A 17,206-nucleotide genomic window follows, 5' to 3' on the forward strand; every position below is an offset into this window, starting at 1 on the left:
TCATTGTTGTTTGGCGGGTCCGGGCTGGGGATTCAAACCCGCCACCTTAGGTGTATGTGGCTGGCGCCTTAGCCGGTTGAGCTATAGGCGCCGAGCCTTGACCTCTACTTTCAAGTGCTAACTTTTCAAATGCTTTTCAGTGCATTTGACTCCTACCCTCCATTTAATTTAGAAACCTAGAAATGTTCTAAGAGGTTACAAACTGAAAAATAATGATGTAAGTGAAACAGCCCAAAGGCCCCTTTCATGGTGGGTTTTCTTTGACTGGTTCTAACTTAATAGTTGTTCTGATTGAGACTAGAAAGAAAGCTGATTTTATTACACATAGGTCACTACCCTAACTATAATGTGGTTAAATTTCAAAACAAAATATTAACCAATATAAAGATCTTTTTGTTACTGTCTATTCTTGTATCTTTTCATTAAAATTTTATTTTGGTCATAGGTGTCCTTTTATTCTCTTTCTTCTCAAGGCCAGTATTTGAATCTTGATAAAGATCACAATGGCATGCTGAGTAAAGAAGAGCTCTCCCGCTATGGAACAGCAACTATGACCAATGTTTTCTTAGACCGTGTTTTCCAGGAATGTCTCACTTATGATGGAGAAATGGTAATAGTTTAAAACTGCTGATAAGTTTTAAAAATTTAGGCTCCCACAGTTTCCATAAGACCTTTTCTTGATGCGATACTCATTCACATCACCATGTAATAGTATCTTAAGAAGTATAAACCGATCAAATTACTTGAGATTCAGAACCTTTGATCTAAAGGTAAATGCACTTAAAAACATTTGCCTTACGAGTTCCAGGGAAAATAGAAAATTTTAATATTGTCAGTGCACCCATTGTATAGGTATGCCTACTAGTAAAACAAAAAGCCAGAACATTAGTAAATCCTACAGATCATATATTTTCATATACATGATTCAGTCGGGCAGTGTCTGTAGCTCAGTGGGTAGGGCACCAGCCACATACACTGAGGCTGGTGCATTCAAACCAGGCCTATTTCTAAAAATAGCTGGGCTGCTATTTTTAGAAATGAGATCTCACTCTTGCTCAAGCTGGTCTCTAATTCCTGACCTCAGGCAATCCACCTGCTTCATCCTCCCAAAATGCTAGGATTAAAGGCATGAGCCACCATGCTGGCATGTTTTCTCTTTTTACTAAAGACCAGGTGTCTCTCTTGCTTAGGCTGGACTCCAACTCCTGAGCTCAAGCAACCCACCTGCCTTGGCCTCCCAGAGTACTAGGATTATAGGTGTGAGCCACTGTACCCTAAACATTTTAAATAGTATTTCAAAAACTTATTTTAAATGTATTGTTCTAGGCCACACCTGGTGACTCACACCTGTAATCCCAGCACTTTGTGAGGCCAAGGCAGGAGGTTTTCTTGAGTCCAAGGGTTCAAGACCAGCTTGGGCAACATAGCAAAACCTTGTCTCTACAAAAAAAATTGTTTTAAAAAATGAGCTGGGCATGGCGGCATGAACCTGTAGTCCCAGCTACTTAGGAGACTGAGGCAAGATCACTGGAGCCCAGGAGTTTGAGGTCATGCTTAGTTATGATTGTCCTGCTGTACTGCATCCTGGGCAACAGAGGGAGACCCTGTCTCTAAAAATAAAATGTTCTATTGATTCTAGATAAAGTTTTTTCAGGTTTTTTTCTAGATAAAGTTTTTCCACACTGCAATGAAAATATAAATTTAATGACAATGTATGATAGCTTAGTCAGTGTCTCGTCTCCTTTAAAAGTATAATGAAAGAAAAGTATGGTTTACCACAGCAAATTTCTCCCATAAGAAAATGAATGATGTGCCTGAAATCTGTCCTGTACAAGTTACACGTAGAATTCCTAGAAGCCAAAATTAAGTGTACAAATGGATTTCTCTTTTCATATTAACTTTAAAAAATTAAATTTGTCACCTGTGATTGCAAAATAGCTTCATATTATCAGATAGTCACTTGAAAAGTTAATTTTGACTAAGGCCTCTAAAGAATGTCATCTCTTCTTTCCTATAGGACTATAAGACTTACTTGGACTTTGTTCTAGCATTAGAAAACAGAAAGGAACCTGCAGCTCTGCAATATATTTTCAAACTGCTTGATATTGAGAACAAAGGCTATCTGAATGTCTTTTCCCTTAATTATTTCTTTAGGGTAAGTGTCATGTGTGTAATTGAGTCATTGTTCCTGAAGATATGTTATACCATTTGCAGCTATGGTCCCTTGTCATGGCAGCTGTTTGGGAGGCTGAGGCAAGATTGCCTGAGCCCAAGAGTTTGAAGTTGCTGTGAGCTGTGATGTCACAGCACTCTACTGAGGGCAACAATGGGAGACTCTGTCTCCCCCTCCCAAAATAAACAACAGTATGTTATACCATTTGGCTTAAATTATCTACTTAGAGTTGACCTAACTTGTGTTTTTTTTTTTTAATTTAACAAAAGGATTTACAAAATATTTCAGAAGGAAAACAAGTCTGCTTATAGAGTGTTTTTTTCTGATTTATAAAAATATAAATGGGTGGGCGGTGCCTATAGCTAATAGGAGTAGGGCGCCAGCCCCATATGCTGGAGGTGGTGGGTTCAAACCCAGCCCTGGCCAAAAAGTGCAAAAAAAGCAAAAAAAAAAAAAAAAATTTATATATATGTATTTTTAAAAATGGGCTAAATCAAGGCTGACTTGATTAGATGGAGGATGCTAAAAAGGTACGTGTATAAACACGTTAGGGACTGTACTAGCCATTAGAGCTACAAATACACATGAGATATTCCGTGCTTTGGTTAATCAAAAAATAAACATTGGTAAACTATCAAGAATTGTGTGTTGCATTTCAGTGCAGAACAGATTTGTTGAAGCAATTATTTTGTGTCTTAGTTGCTCTCAGAGATTAAGATGATGGGCTCTGAAGTTGTATCTATATAGGATAAGAATTTGAATACAATAGGTGTAAAAGTAGAAATGTCTGCCCTTAACCTGAATGGTAACTTTTCTACTTCATGGCATAGTTTTGACCAGTAGAATTCTACTCCTTCATAATATTATATATTCATAGCTCATTTTTAGAAGACCCATGTGATTTTTTATGTGGTTAAAATCAACTGGATCTTTTAAAATAATAAAATGACATTTTGGGCTGGGCGCAGTGGCTCATGCCTGTAGTCCTAGCACTCTGGAAATAGAGACCGAGGTGGGTGGATTGCCTGAGCTCACAGGTTCTAGTTCAGCTTGACCCAGAGCAAGACCTCATCTCTAAAAATAGCCAGGCATTATGGGTGGGCGCCTGTAGTCCCAGCTACTCCAGACACGGAAGCAAGAGAATTGCTTGAGCCCAGGAGTTTTAAGGTTTCTGTGAGCTGTGATGCCATGACACTCTACCGAGGGCAACAAATGAAACTCTGTCTCAAAAAATAAAATAAAATAAAAATGATATTTTCACATCTTTCTCATAAGTCATCTCCACCCCCAAGACTTTTTCTTTCCATTTAATATTTTGGGGGCTGGGTGTAGTGACTCACACTCATAATCTCAGTACTCTAGGAGGCTGACACGGGATCGCTTAATGGCCCAGAGTTCAAGACTAGGTTGGGCAACATAGCAAGAACCTTTCTCAAAAACAAAGTTTTAAAAATATATGATACTCTTTGGTCTCTGAACTCATCCTTAAGAGTTTCATAGTATACATATTTCATAATTGCATATTAAATTCCCTAAAAGACTTTATATTATGATTTTTTAGGCTAAATATTTTTAGGGTAAATATTTTATGGGTAAATTATAGTATTAGAATATATTTGGGGGTAAATATTTTATGGGTAAATTATAGTATTAGACTATATTTTTAAAAAATTGAATGCTATGTGGGCTTACATCAGTGGCCAACCTGATACCAACTTATTGAGATGCCCCCACCTTATTTTTTATTTTTTTTTGAGACAGAGTCTCACTGTGGCCTCCCCGGTAGAGCACTGTGGCATCACAGCTCACAGCAACCTCAAACTCTTCGGCTTAAGTGATTCTCTTCCCTCAGGCTCCCAAGTATCTGGGACTACAGGTGTCCACCACAACACCCAGCTATTTTTTTGTTGCAGTTATCATTGTTTAGCTGGCCTGGGCCAGGTCCAAACCCACCAGCCTGGGTGTATGTGGCTGGTACCCTATCCACTGAGCTACGGGCGCTGCCAGGTAGCCCCACTTTAGACAAACCTATTAAATGGAAAACAAAGTAAATACGTCTTGGAAATTAAACACTTAAATTTTCATAAAAATTTCTTTATAGCATCTTTTACTCTGAGAATTTTAAACTTTGTTTAAAAAATACTTTAAGAATATTTTATACATACATCTATTTCATCAATAGGTTGGTTATGCAGATTACAGTTTGTAATCTTGGCTTGTAACCCTGGGCTATTCATAGAGTCTTTGTACATCAATATCCCAGTGATAAAGCTGGGCCTGAATAGTATACTCTCTTATAATAGGGGAGAGTTTGAGGGAGATCTATCTCCTTTTTGTTTCTATCCTATAGAAAGCAAAGTATAGGGTAGAAAGGGGGATGGTATATTGATAGTCTTAAAAGAACAGTAAAGTTCTGAACAATATTCGTGGAAAATGGAAAGAGAAGATCATAATAATTGTGAAGCCATATAAAAGAGAGAGAGGGGATATTGTGTATTTTGTTTTTTATTTACAGATTTATTTTCACTAAATACAGGCCATACAAGAACTAATGAAAATCCATGGACAAGATCCTGTTTCATTTCAAGATGTGAAGGTTACGTTTTCCTTTAATTTACATAGTATTACCAAATAATATTACCATAATACCACCAAATAAATAATTTGTTGTACATAATTTTTTTTTTGACTGGGGCTGGGTTTGAACCCACCACCTCCAGTATTATGGGCCAGTGCCCTACTCCTTTGAGCCATAGGTGCTGCCCCCTATACGTAAAATTTTATGTGAAAGTAACTTCTCTGAAATACTATACTGAATCAGGTATTTGCTGTTAATTTGTTCTGAATTAATATCCAAATCATTAGAAACTGAGACTACATTTGGACTGATTGATTTATGTAGTTTATAATTTGAGCATTGTCAGCCTTGTGTTCTAATTGGAAACATTCATTTCATTTCAATTGAAAATGAAGAGAATCAGTATAGCCCAGCATCCTTTGGCAGTCTATTCCACTGTGAATGGAATTTTTAAGTTGGGAACTGCTTAGGTTCAGGTACAATATTATGTTTCTTTGATATCATATTAGATTTTAAAAGATACCAGTCCTACTACATGAAAACCACCATTACTTGAAACACATGCTGCTACTTAGCATTTCAGTAGTCAGACTCACCAGCATTATCCAGTTCCCATTTGGTTCAGGTTGAGTGACATCATAAAATACCCTGAACACTTTTAACTAAGGGTAAGATAAAGGGCTGTTTTGGTTTAATATGTAACATATTTGAAACTTTGCAATAGGCAGTTTTTTAAAAAAGCCAATCTAGAAAAGGAAATTTTACAAACATAAAAAACTTCTTTAAAATGTAATGTGCCTCCTTCAGTGCTACTGAATAATCTTGAGTAATTTTACTATTATACATAAAGGTTAGAAAAAATAATGTGCTAATTCCTAGCCAAGAGTTGTGGTTCACACCTGTAATCTTAGCACTTTGGGAGGCTGAAGCAGGTAGATTGCTTGAGCTAAGGAGTTGGAGACAAGCCTGAGCAAAAGCAAGACCCCCATCTCTACTAAAAATCGAAAAAAAACCTAGCTAGGCATTGTGGTGGGCACCTGTATGTAGTCCCAGCTAATTGGGAGGCTGAGGCAAGAGGATCACTTGAACCCAAAAGTTTGAAGTTGTTGAGCAGTGATGCCGTAGCACTCTACCGAGGGCAACAGATTGGGACTGTTTCAAAAAAAAAAAAAAAAAAAGAAGAAAGAAAAAGAAAAAAATGTACTAATCCTTGTTAATATTTATTTTGTGTATTTCACAATATAGGAGAGGTTCTTTTATCTATTCCAGAAGTTTTAACACAATTTAGCATCATTCTGGATAACTCTTTAATACTGACCCGACTTACCTCCCCATCCCCTCCCCCATCCTAGGTCCAGAGTAAAATGTTGACATGAATATTTGAAATGAAGCTTTGCCACCATCTCTGAAGCATTTAAATGTTTATTTTAACTAAGCCAAGGTTTTACTTTAAAAATTAAACTAAGACCTTGTTTCACCACCAATAAGACAACAGAACAGCATAAGGAGTTAGTTAACATGGATTCAGAGAACATTGCATTAGATAGTTCTGTCACTAATTAGCTACGGAGCCTGGATTAGATTAAACTTTGAGTCTTGGTTTCTTCATCATAAAATGAAGGGCTAGCTACCATATAGCTAAGGAATGTTCCAATAAAATTATATGGCTATAGGTAGAGAAAAGGAAATTGCCTCTTTGTTAAATGGAAAAGAAAAAAGTAGAACAAAAACTTTGTACATAAGCTCAAGCTGCAACCTTGAATTTCAGATCACTATGTTAGAAATTAAGTGAATCAGATTTCATTGTATTTTTTTCTCTTTTGCAGGATGAAATCTTTGACATGGTAAAACCAAAGGATCCTTTGAAAATTTCTCTTCAGGATTTAATCAACAGTAATCAAGGAGACACAGTCACCACCATTCTAATTGATCTAAATGGCTTCTGGACTTACGAAAACAGGGAAGCTCTTGTTGCAAATGACAGTGAAAACTCTGGAGACCTTGACGACACATGATCTCTGAAAGACTAGACAGTCTTCATTACGATATGCTTGGATGCTGCATGCAAAACCTTTGAAGCAGAATCCTTAGAAATGGTCTAAATAAACACTTCCTATGTCTAGAGAACACAGCAAATGTTTTGGTTACTAAAAATTTGATTGCAACAGTTTGGAAGCAGTAAGACGAAATGCTACCTTTTAGGAGGTGGTAAGCTCCTAAAAAGCTTCCATTTAAACCAAAAATGAGAATTGTGATTTGCTGTAGGTGGAAGGTATTCTGTTTAAATCTGTGTAATCTCTAAAGTATTCATGGAATATTTCCGACATTAGTCATTCAGAATTTCAATATTTGAGGAATAGTTTAAATTGTTAATATGGTCAGTAAGCCTTCAGTCTTCTCCTAAAATATTATGTGTATCAAAGATTACAGACTTTCCCATTCATTAGAGTAGAGCCATTTTATTTCAGGTTAGAAGTGTTCAGACATAATCTTTCTCTTAATAGGGTGTTTCAATAAATAGTATTCAAACTAATCTTTTACTTTCATTAAAATCATTGGTATAAAATTTGTCTAGTTTTATCCAGGATTACATTTCATAAGACTTCACTACATTTTGTTAGAGTTTTTTTGTTACAGAATTTGTTAATTCAGTTTGTAAAGGCTCTTCAATTATACTGTTGTATTTAGTCTTTATGAAATAAAAAGATTAGAAAGTAGAATATCATGAACTGTAGTACAAAGGGAACAGTAATTCTTAAAAGGATTGAAAAGAAGTAGGAAAAAGTGAAAGACTTAAGACAAACAATTTAATACAATCTGGGACATTTATAGTTTGCGTCAACAAAAAGGTATAAAAATTTAAGGCACAGTGAATAATTATAAACATTATAAACTGGCCACTAGTGGACAAGTATCGAAAGTAAAATTCAAGAAACATAAACTTTCATAAGCCACTACCTTCCTTATACTACAATCAGAAAAGTTTGTAGGTAAACTCTTAGATACTAGTTTCTCCAGAGAGAGATTTGAAAGATCACTTTTAGACACATCTGCCTTCAGTTCATAACCAAATATCTGATTTGTAGGTACTAACTAACATGAAATAAAAAACAAATTGGAGGAAAGAGATCAGGTTAGCATGTTTTAGAGCTACTGGTGAACCATACTTTATGGGACAATTACATAATCTGAAGATTAACTTTTTAAGCACAAAGTTATAAAGGGTTTACACCCATAAATAAATTACCAGCTCGGCACCCATAGCTCAGTGAGTAGGGTGCCAGCCACATCCACCAAGGCTGATGGGTTCGAGCCTGGCCTGGGCCTGCTAAACAACAATGACAACTCCAACCAAAAAATAGCTGGGTGTTATGGCAGGCTCCTGTAATACCAGCTACCTGGGAGGCTGAGGCAAGAATCGTTTAAGCCCAAAGAGTTTGAGGTTGCTGTGAGCTGTGATGGTACAGCACTCTACTGAGAGCGACACAGACTCTGTCTCAAAAAAAAAAAAAAAGATTACCATCACTTTCTCAATCACCAAAAATGTATTTATGGTTATGGTGTAACTGTAGACTTTTTGGCCCGGGCTAGGTTTGAACCCACCACCTCTGGCATATAGGGACCAGCGCCCTACCCTTTTGAGCCACAGGCACTACCCATAACTGTAGACTTCTAATGAAGAGTTTAATTATCCTACCTGTATTCTTCAACTTTCAGTTAAATAACTTAGTTCATGTTCACTGACAACAGATTTCCTTAATAGGCCCCATTGTTAGTTTCTAACAACATTTAAGATTGAAGTCATTATGCTGTTTGGAAGGCTATTCACATAACTATTAATTTCTAAAAGCTGTTTGAAGTTTGTGAAAAGGCTTTTAGAAAAAAGTGTCTAAAACACTCCACATATCCTTCTTTAACCTATATTAGTTATAAATCAAAGATATTTAGAAATACAAAGTTAGTTACAGAAATCTCAAAAAAGTTCTGTATACACATTTAGGAATATTTTAAAAATTAGCTTTATATTATTTACTTCTGTAAAGTTTGCAAATAACTGAGTAGAAAAATCGCCAACCTGCTCAAGTGAATTGTCCACTTTACTGTTGCTATTTCAAAATGGTAAATGACAGGTAAATTCATTATGCTACAATTGCACCTTGTACAATATGTGCTATTTAACACCTGCTGATGGGTTAAATCTACACCTGCTTCCCAATCACTTCTCCCCAAATTACTTTGCCTATAGGAGGCATTAAAGGTTGAATGAGTGACATAAACAATGCCATATAGATAACCACTAGGTATAACCACCTGAATAAAGATACACTTAATAAATTCATTCCATAACTAGTGTTTTTAACAGTATGTCCAAAGATAGTTATTTAATGTAACTACAAAAAGAATATTAAGTAACTTGTATAAAAATGGAAGCCCATCTTGATATTTGATATTATAAACCCCCAAACGCTCTTCCAGAAAAATGTTTTTCTCAGTGAAAGAAAATTCAAAGTATGTACCATGGTACCATGTACCAGGCTCCTTTATATTACATACTCAGTGAAACAACCTTAGTGTGAAATTAATGGCTAGATATATAAATTCAAAACATAACATGAGAAAATATAAGAGGAAAATTCTCGTTTTAATCTGAGACTATTAAGATGATCTGGTCTAATTAGCCTTCATCAGCAACTTACCTTGTTTTTTGTTAACAGATGCACAAATAACAGACAAGCTTGATAATTTACCTCTTCTCAATTGGTGATTATGGTTTTAGGATGTCTTTAACTTTAAAAAAAAATCATTTTAAAACCAAAGCACTAATTCAACAATAAAACAATACAAATATCCAAATTTCAGAGCTATTTTTTGCTAGATATAGCCTAAGACTGAAGAAACATTTTCCCTTTCCAGATAACTTAATAATTTAAAACATAAATAATTATATGAAGTCCTACTTTATAGAGAATATGAAAGTTCCTGGTATAAAAAAAAAACTTTACGGTTTGAAGTTTGATAATCTATTTCATTCTACGGTGGGACAGAGACTGGATTTTGTTTGCTTTCCATAATTACTTCAGTGTCTCCCTCCATTTCAAAATTGAGATTCACAAATGAACTGGATACCACTGTTTCTGGTTGATCTGTCTTAACGGTGGAATCAGTCTGCATTTTATTCTGCTGATACTGTCTTTCTGCTTCTTCAGACATCCTGTTTTCTTCCTCTTCCTCCTCTTCCTACAAAAAGGAAATACCAAGAATAACTCAAATATAAATAGCCAAAAGGAATAGTATTTTTTCTCCCACTGTCAGTTTCTCGTGTCTTTTTAAAACCAAAACATCATTGTCGTGTCCAATTCAGCTTGGTCTAATTATGACTTATTTTCCCTTCCCCTGTTCCTAAAATGAAACCATAACTATTATATAACATTTTAAGGATGTGAAGTTATTTTTAAAACATGGTCCAGCATGACCGAACTTAAATGAGATCTGAATTAAATTTGACAGTGGCTATATAGTTTTTCAAATTAAATTAAAAACTTAATCTGAAATTTTAATTTAAAAATTTAATCAAATTTTAAATTAGTTAATTTTAATTAAATTAAAAATTAGCCAATACTATATCACTTCAATTATGAGTGTCAGCCTATTTAGTTGAATAGGCTGGTTCATTCACTAAATTTTATAGCATAGTTGGTTTTCCCATAAGCCCCTAATATACAAATAAAACAATCCCTGTCCTTAAGAAGTTTACAATGTAACAGGAAAATTAAGACATGTAATAATAGTATTAAAACAGAAAGAAATAAGCACTATATTTAGAAAGAGTTAATTAAATTATTCTATTTACAGAACTTCTAAGTTCACAAAGGAGATAGTATTTGTACTGGACCCTACAGTAAGGGAGTCAGTACAGTGAGTAACCCAGAACAAGTAATCTGAGGCCTGCTTGAAAATAAGAGAGACCATTTAGGAAGCTAATACAATAGTCCAGATGAGGTAATGAGGCTTTAAACAAGGCTCCTAGTGTCAAAAATAACTTATTTGTTCATAAAACATGTTTGAAACCACACAATAAATAGTCAGCTGAACTTTCCAGATTCATTTCCAGCCATTCTCTCCCTGTACCCCATCATTGGGTCATGGTAAACTATTTTTACCATTTCCCCACACATACAACATACTTTCACGCCTCTACATTCTAGCTTTGCCTGAAGTGCTGCCCTCAGTCTGTGTGAGTAACAAGATTCTAATATTTATTGTGTGCTCACCAATATACACTATGAAATGCTGATCTGACCATTTTATGCACGGATTAACCCATTTAATCCTTACAGCAACACTGAGCATTGATGTACTAATTCTCATAAAGATGAAGAAACAGGCTCTGCGCCTGCAGCTCAAGCAGCTAAGGCACCAGCCACATACACCAGAGCTGGTGGATTTGAATCTAGCCCGGGCCTGCCAAACAACAATGACAACTACAACCAAAAAATAGCCAGGCATTATGGCAGGTGCCTGTAGTCCTAGCTACTTGGGAGGCTGAGACAAGAGAATCACTGAAGCCCAAGAGTTTGAGGGTGCTGTCAGCTATGATGCCGCATCACACTACACAGGGTGACAGCTTGAGGCTCTGTCTCAAAAAAAAAAAAAAGATGAGGCTGAGGCAAGAGAATGGACTAAGCCCAGGAGTTGGAGGTTGCTGTGAGCTGTGACGCCACAGCACTCTACCAAGGGTGACAAAGAGAGACTCTGTCTAAAAAAAAAAACAAAAAGATGAAAAAACAAGCTTATCGAGGTTATAAAGTTACAGGTGACAGAGACAGATTTTAAATTCTGGACTTTTGGTTCTTGAGCTCATACTCTTAATCAGTAAAGATTTTTCTTTCTTTAAGTCTAAACTCATTTCACCCACACCTTGAGACCTCATCCTTCTGCAGAAAGAACTGCCCTCCCATCTTTGTGCACTAACAACTAGCACATACACTTTCCTTGTACTTAACAATTTTCTGTGCATCAAACCAGTTCCACTTCTCCTATATCCAGTACATATGTCCTAAATACAGAGTCTGAGTCTTGCTTCTTCATCTTAAAATCATTAATAGAATAAATAATCCTAGGAGGGGTGTGTGAAGATTAACAGATATGAGGCATCTCACATAACATTAGCACAATGAAATTGTTTAGTTTTGCATATAGATCTTAGGGAAATTCCAGTTTTAAAGAATTCTAAAATGTATATTAATTTGATAAACAAATTAATGGCTCTAGAATGGAAATCAAGGGAGCCATCTTTAGGGCAGCAAGAGAATACATATGCTCATGATGCAGCCCATCAAGTCCACAGAAAACCAAACTCGATCAAGAATATGTAAAACGGAGACACACCTCCTTCTTCATCCGGTAATATTCATCAATGGCATACTGGTACTTTGGGGTGCTGATGCCCAAAACAGATGCAATCTTCTCTCCAAGAAAGTCACACACTAAAGATATAAGAGTTAAAAAACTTATATAATCCCCCAGACATTTCATGAGCACTTTCTATGAATAAGACATTGTAGGAATACAAGAGTTACTGTTCCCACTCTCAAGGACATTACAAAAGCCCAATATCTCTTCTGGATAGCTTCCCCAATTTCTCTAACAAGTATTAGTAGCTACTTCTGAGCTCCCAGAAGATATTTTCTTCGTATCTCTATTCTAACACTTATCACCAGGTATTATAATTACCTGTTACATGTCTATATTTTTAAGAAATATGTATAAAAATATGTATATACTCTTAGAGGATTGGGATATCACTGGGATGGAGGAGAGGAATAGTGTGTACTTACACTATGTAACACTCACTGATTGCGTATACCATGTGCCAGGCACTGTGAAAGGTTAGTTCAAGAACTTGCCCCAACTGACAAAGATCCAAAATTCATATCTAGGTCTGAATCTAAAGCTCACACTCTTTCCATTGCACCACACTGTCTAGCAAGTATAATACCACACTTGAGTATACAGTGAGTTCTCATTAAATGTTTGTTGAATCAATTACCATTCATAATTATCCCTAATAAAAAGCAGAAAGCAATAGAAGCTAAAAAGCAGAGGAAAGCTTTATAATTTAAAACCTGTATTTAAGGGCGGCACCTGTGGTTCAGTGGGTAGGGCACCGGCCCCATACACCAAGGGTGGCGGGTTAAACCCAGCTCCAGCCAAACTGCAACAAAAAAATAGCCAGGCATTGTGGTGGGCATCTGTAGTCCCAGCTACTGGGGAGGCTGAGGCAGAAGAATCACCTAAGCCCAGGAGTTGGAGGTTGTTGTGAGTTGTGACGCCACAGCACTCTACTGAGGGCGATAAAGTAAGGCTCTATCTATATATAAAAAAAAAAAAAAAACCTGTATTTAAATTAGCATTATTAAGTCATTAGTTGATTACTCATTTCTTTCAAGTACAACTTAGTTATATATCAATTTAAGAAATGAAATATTAATGAAATAAAAATATAAATGAACTTTAACTATAGACTTTAGAATAAGCAATGAGACAGAATGAGAATACCAATAGGTGACCAAATAACACGGCAGCAAAACAGTTGCTAATAGAAAGGGTTTAAGAACATAAAAAAATCTAAACTAATATAGTCATTCTTCAGTTCTTTTGTTCCTTAAACATAATCAGAAGCTGAAGAATGTTTCCAGGTGAAGTACAAGTTAGATTAAAATCTTCCAATGCAGAGGGACTCTACTAAAAAATGCAAACATTGTAACCTAATTCTTTGTACCCTCAAATTAACCTGAAACAATAAATTAAAAAAAAGATCTTCCCCAGTGCTAGCTTGCTTTGGAGTGGAATGATTAACTTGCTATTATTTCTCCTTCAGTTTGGAAACATCCCATTTGGCAAAGCTCCTGTTCTTGGAGCATACTGTAACAATTATACAATATTCAAACAGAAAAGCAATACCTGAGAGGGTGGATGTGGCAGCCCGAAGCATGTAAAACCATAAGTAGGGGCCCCAGGTAAGTTTTGTCTGTAACAAGAAGTCAGGTTAGTAATATTCATACTTAAACTCACTCCATATATTTACACAGAATGAAGTAGTCAAATACACGGTAGGAATGGAGAATATTCCATAGGCAGTAAGATAGACTGCAATTCTTTTTTTTTGTCAGACAAAAGGGAACTTGTTTGTTGTTTGTGGTGAACACATACTGCTCTACAAACCTACATCCTGCTCTTGTTCTATAAACCTATCTTTTTCTTCCTCAATAAAGTTTGTTTCACACTTACAAAAAAAAAAAACAGACTGCAATCCGATCAAAATTATACAATTTTTAAACAGAGAATGCTACAAAGATATTTAACATTCACTTGTATAACTACCACCACCTTAAGCCCATAAAAGAACCAAAAAAAGATGGAGCCACCAAAATGGAGTTGGTAAACCAGTGTCTGGATTATTTAGGAGTTGATAACCCAGAGCCTTCCTTTCCCATCTTGCTGCTTTTTTGTCTTCACTGTTTATAAGCACAATACCAGACAGGGGGTACATGTGATGGAATGGACCATAAGGACTCATACCATCTGACATACTTATGTTATAGTGGGGAAATAAGGGTCCAGAGAAACTTAGTAGGATACGTAAAGGGATATCAAATGAGTTTTTTAACAGTGGGAAAATAAGGGAAACATAAGTGACATGGTAAGTTTGTTTAAGGATTAAAAAAAGACTAGAGACTACACAACCTAAGACAAACCGAGTATATGTTGGTAAGCCACGACTACTGGCAGAATGCAATCCACACCACATACCTCCATAGCTAATCTTGGTTCTATGATTCCAAACAGTACCTTAGTGAAGCTTGCCAAATAGATGACAGTTTGACTCTGTAGATGAAACCAGTAATAAAGGCATGCTTCACTGCACTAATGTCTTTGTTTATCATAAGAAAACAGTAATGGGGTCTGTGCCTGTGGCTCAAGCAGCTAAGGCGCCAGCCACATACACCTGAGCTGGTGGGTTCAAATCCAGCCCAGGCCCGCCAAACAACAATGACAGCTACAACCAAAAAACAGCTGGGCGACATGGTGCACGCCTATAGTCTCAGCTACTTGGGAGGTGGAGGCAGGGGAATTGCTTGAGCCCAGTAGTTGACCGTTGCTGTGAGCAGTGATGCCACCCAGGGCGACAGCTTGAAGCTCTGTCTCAAAAAAAAAAAAAAAAAAAGAAAACAGTAATGGCCGGGCATGGTGATTCATGCCTATACTCCTAGCACTTGGGAAGCCAAGGCAGGTGGATTGCCTGAGCTCACAGGTTCAACACCAGCCTGAGCCAGAGCAAGCACCCAACTCTAAAAAATAGCTGGGCATTGTGGCGGGCACCTCTAGTCCCAGCTACTTGGGAGGCTGAGGCAAGAGGATCATTTGAGCCCAAGAGTTTGAGGTTGTCGTGAGCTAAGATGCCACGGCCTTTTACCAAGGGTGACCAAGTAAGACTCTGTCTCAAAAAAAGAAAGAAAGAAAGAAAGAAAACATTAAAAGCCTATAATCAGTCAAACATATAATAATTTGTTTTTGTATTGGATTTTGTTGTTGCTTTTTTTGAGACAGAGTCTTGCTCTGTTGCCTGGGCTAGAGAGCAGTGGTGGTACCACAACTCACAGCAACCTCAAACTCCTAGGCTCAAGTGATCCTCCTGCCGCAGCTCTTGAGTAGCTGGGACTACCAGTGTGTACCACCATGTCTGGCTAATTTTTCTATTTTTTGTAGAAACTCCTGACATCACGCAACTGTCCCACCTAGACCTCCCAAAGTGTTAGGATTACAGGTGTCAGCCACCACACCTAGTCAATATTGAAACAAGCAATATTGTTTCAATATTGCTTCCCAGGAGACATTAAAGAGAAAAACTTATTCATAATCTTCTTAGCTAAGATACATCAATGACTATGAGGATATTAGGCAAGGCAGAGTGGCTCATGCCTATAATCCTAGCACTCTTGGAGGCAGAGAAGGGTGGACTGCCTGCGCTCACAGGCTCAAGACCTGCCTAATTAAGAGGAAGACCCTGTCTCTAAAAAATAGCCAGGTGCTGTGGGCAGGTCCCAGAGACTTGGGAGGCTGAGGCAAAACAATTGCTTGAGCCCAAGACTTTGAGGTTGCTGTGAGCTATGATGCCAAGGCGCTCTACCAAGGGCAACAAAGGGAGACTCTGTCTCAAAAAAAAAAAAAAAATGAGGATACTAAAAAGGCAAACAAAGAATATCTGTTAAGACTGAGTAGATGGACTTGGTGCCTGTACTCAGTGGTTAGGGTGCCGGCCACATACATCAGGCTGGCGGGTTCAAACCCGGCCTTGGCCTGCTAAACAACAACGACAACTATAACAAAACAGCTGGGCGTTGTGGTGGGCACCTGTAGTTCCAGCTACTTGGGAGGCTGAGGCAAGAGAATTCCTTAAGCCCAAGAATTAGAGGTTGCTGTGAGCTGTAATGCCACGGTGCTCTACTGAGGGTGACAAACTAAGATTCTATCTCAAAAAAAAGAAAAAAAAGACTGAGTAGATGGGTAAAAGGAGAGGGAAGGAAAATAACACTGTCCTGCTATAAAAAGCAGATATGCCATTTCTGTGATACTGTGCCTGAAAAGACATACAAGGCAGCGCTCTCTTCTCCATTTCCTCAAGAATGAATGTCCAAACAAACAAATTCAATGACAGTACACTATTGACTCCCTGGATCAAATTTTACTGTATCTTTTTATATTCAGAGCAAGATGGGTCTCTTAGGTGGAATAAAGGTTACTTTAGAAAGGCTCTATTTAAGATGCTCTAATCTTATGGTTTACAGCAAATGGTTTACAGTGGCAGAAATACAAGGAAATGCAGCTGATTTCTATAACACATAATACACAATAAAGCCAGGGAACGACTTAGAAAAGGACAAGGCTTGCTCTGGAGGAAAGCATACAGCTAACCCTTACACAAAAATGGTTTGAGCTGCGTGGGTCAGCTTAAGTATGAATTTTTCTTTCAATGAACACATTGGAATATATTTCAGAGATTTGTGACAATTAAAAAATTCATGGACTGGTGTGGTGGCTCATGCCTGTAATCCTAGCATTCTGAGAGGCCAAGGCAGGTGGATCGCATGAGTCATGAGTTTGAGACCAGCCTTAGCAAAAATCAAGACCCTGTCTCTACTAAACATAGAAAAAATTGAGGTTAAGAGGAGAGCTTGAGCCCAAGAGATGGAGGTTGCTGTGAGCTATGATGATATCACAGCACTCAATCAGGGTGATAGCTTGAGACTGTCTCCAAAAAGAAAAAAAAAAAGAAAATATAGCCAGGCATTGTGGTGGGAGCCTAGAGTCCTAGTTACTCGGGAGGCTGAGACAAGAGAATCACTTGAGCCCAAGAGTTTGAGGTTGCTGTGAGCTATGATGCTACAGCACTC

The 17,206-nt window shown here is 37.2% G+C and overlaps 2 protein-coding genes across 5 annotated transcripts in view; one reads left to right on the forward strand and one right to left on the reverse strand.

The window, feature by feature from the left end:
* The window catches only part of PPP2R3C (protein phosphatase 2 regulatory subunit B''gamma), a 21,995-nt gene extending 15,113 nt beyond the window's left edge, over nt 1-6,882 (forward strand). For both annotated transcript variants that reach the window (XM_003791972.3, XM_023514388.1), the window contains 4 exons: nt 474-610; nt 2,018-2,155; nt 4,710-4,769; nt 6,578-6,882. In XM_003791972.3, the coding sequence (XP_003792020.1) occupies nt 474-610; nt 2,018-2,155; nt 4,710-4,769; nt 6,578-6,766 (524 nt within the window). In that variant the 3' untranslated portion in view covers nt 6,767-6,882. The remainder of the gene's footprint in view (nt 1-473; nt 611-2,017; nt 2,156-4,709; nt 4,770-6,577) is intronic.
* Nucleotides 6,883-8,261: 1,379 nt separating this feature from the next.
* The window catches only part of FAM177A1 (family with sequence similarity 177 member A1), a 30,925-nt gene continuing 21,980 nt past the window's right edge, over nt 8,262-17,206 (reverse strand). For 2 of the 3 annotated variants that reach the window (XM_023514381.1, XM_003791974.2), the window contains 3 exons: nt 13,716-13,782; nt 12,141-12,238; nt 9,652-9,989 (listed from right to left, as the gene is read on the reverse strand). In XM_023514381.1, coding sequence (XP_023370149.1) covers nt 9,783-9,989; nt 12,141-12,238; nt 13,716-13,782 — 372 coding nt within the window. In that variant the 3' untranslated portion in view covers nt 9,652-9,782. Of the gene's footprint in view, nt 9,990-12,140; nt 12,239-13,715; nt 13,783-17,206 lie in introns of all 3 variants that reach the window. The other variant, XM_023514382.1, reaches the window with a different exon arrangement.

This window comes from Otolemur garnettii, unplaced genomic scaffold, assembly GCF_000181295.1.
Source record: "Otolemur garnettii isolate 467f Iridium unplaced genomic scaffold, OtoGar3 scaffold00052, whole genome shotgun sequence".
Lineage (NCBI taxonomy): Eukaryota > Metazoa > Chordata > Mammalia > Primates > Galagidae > Otolemur > Otolemur garnettii.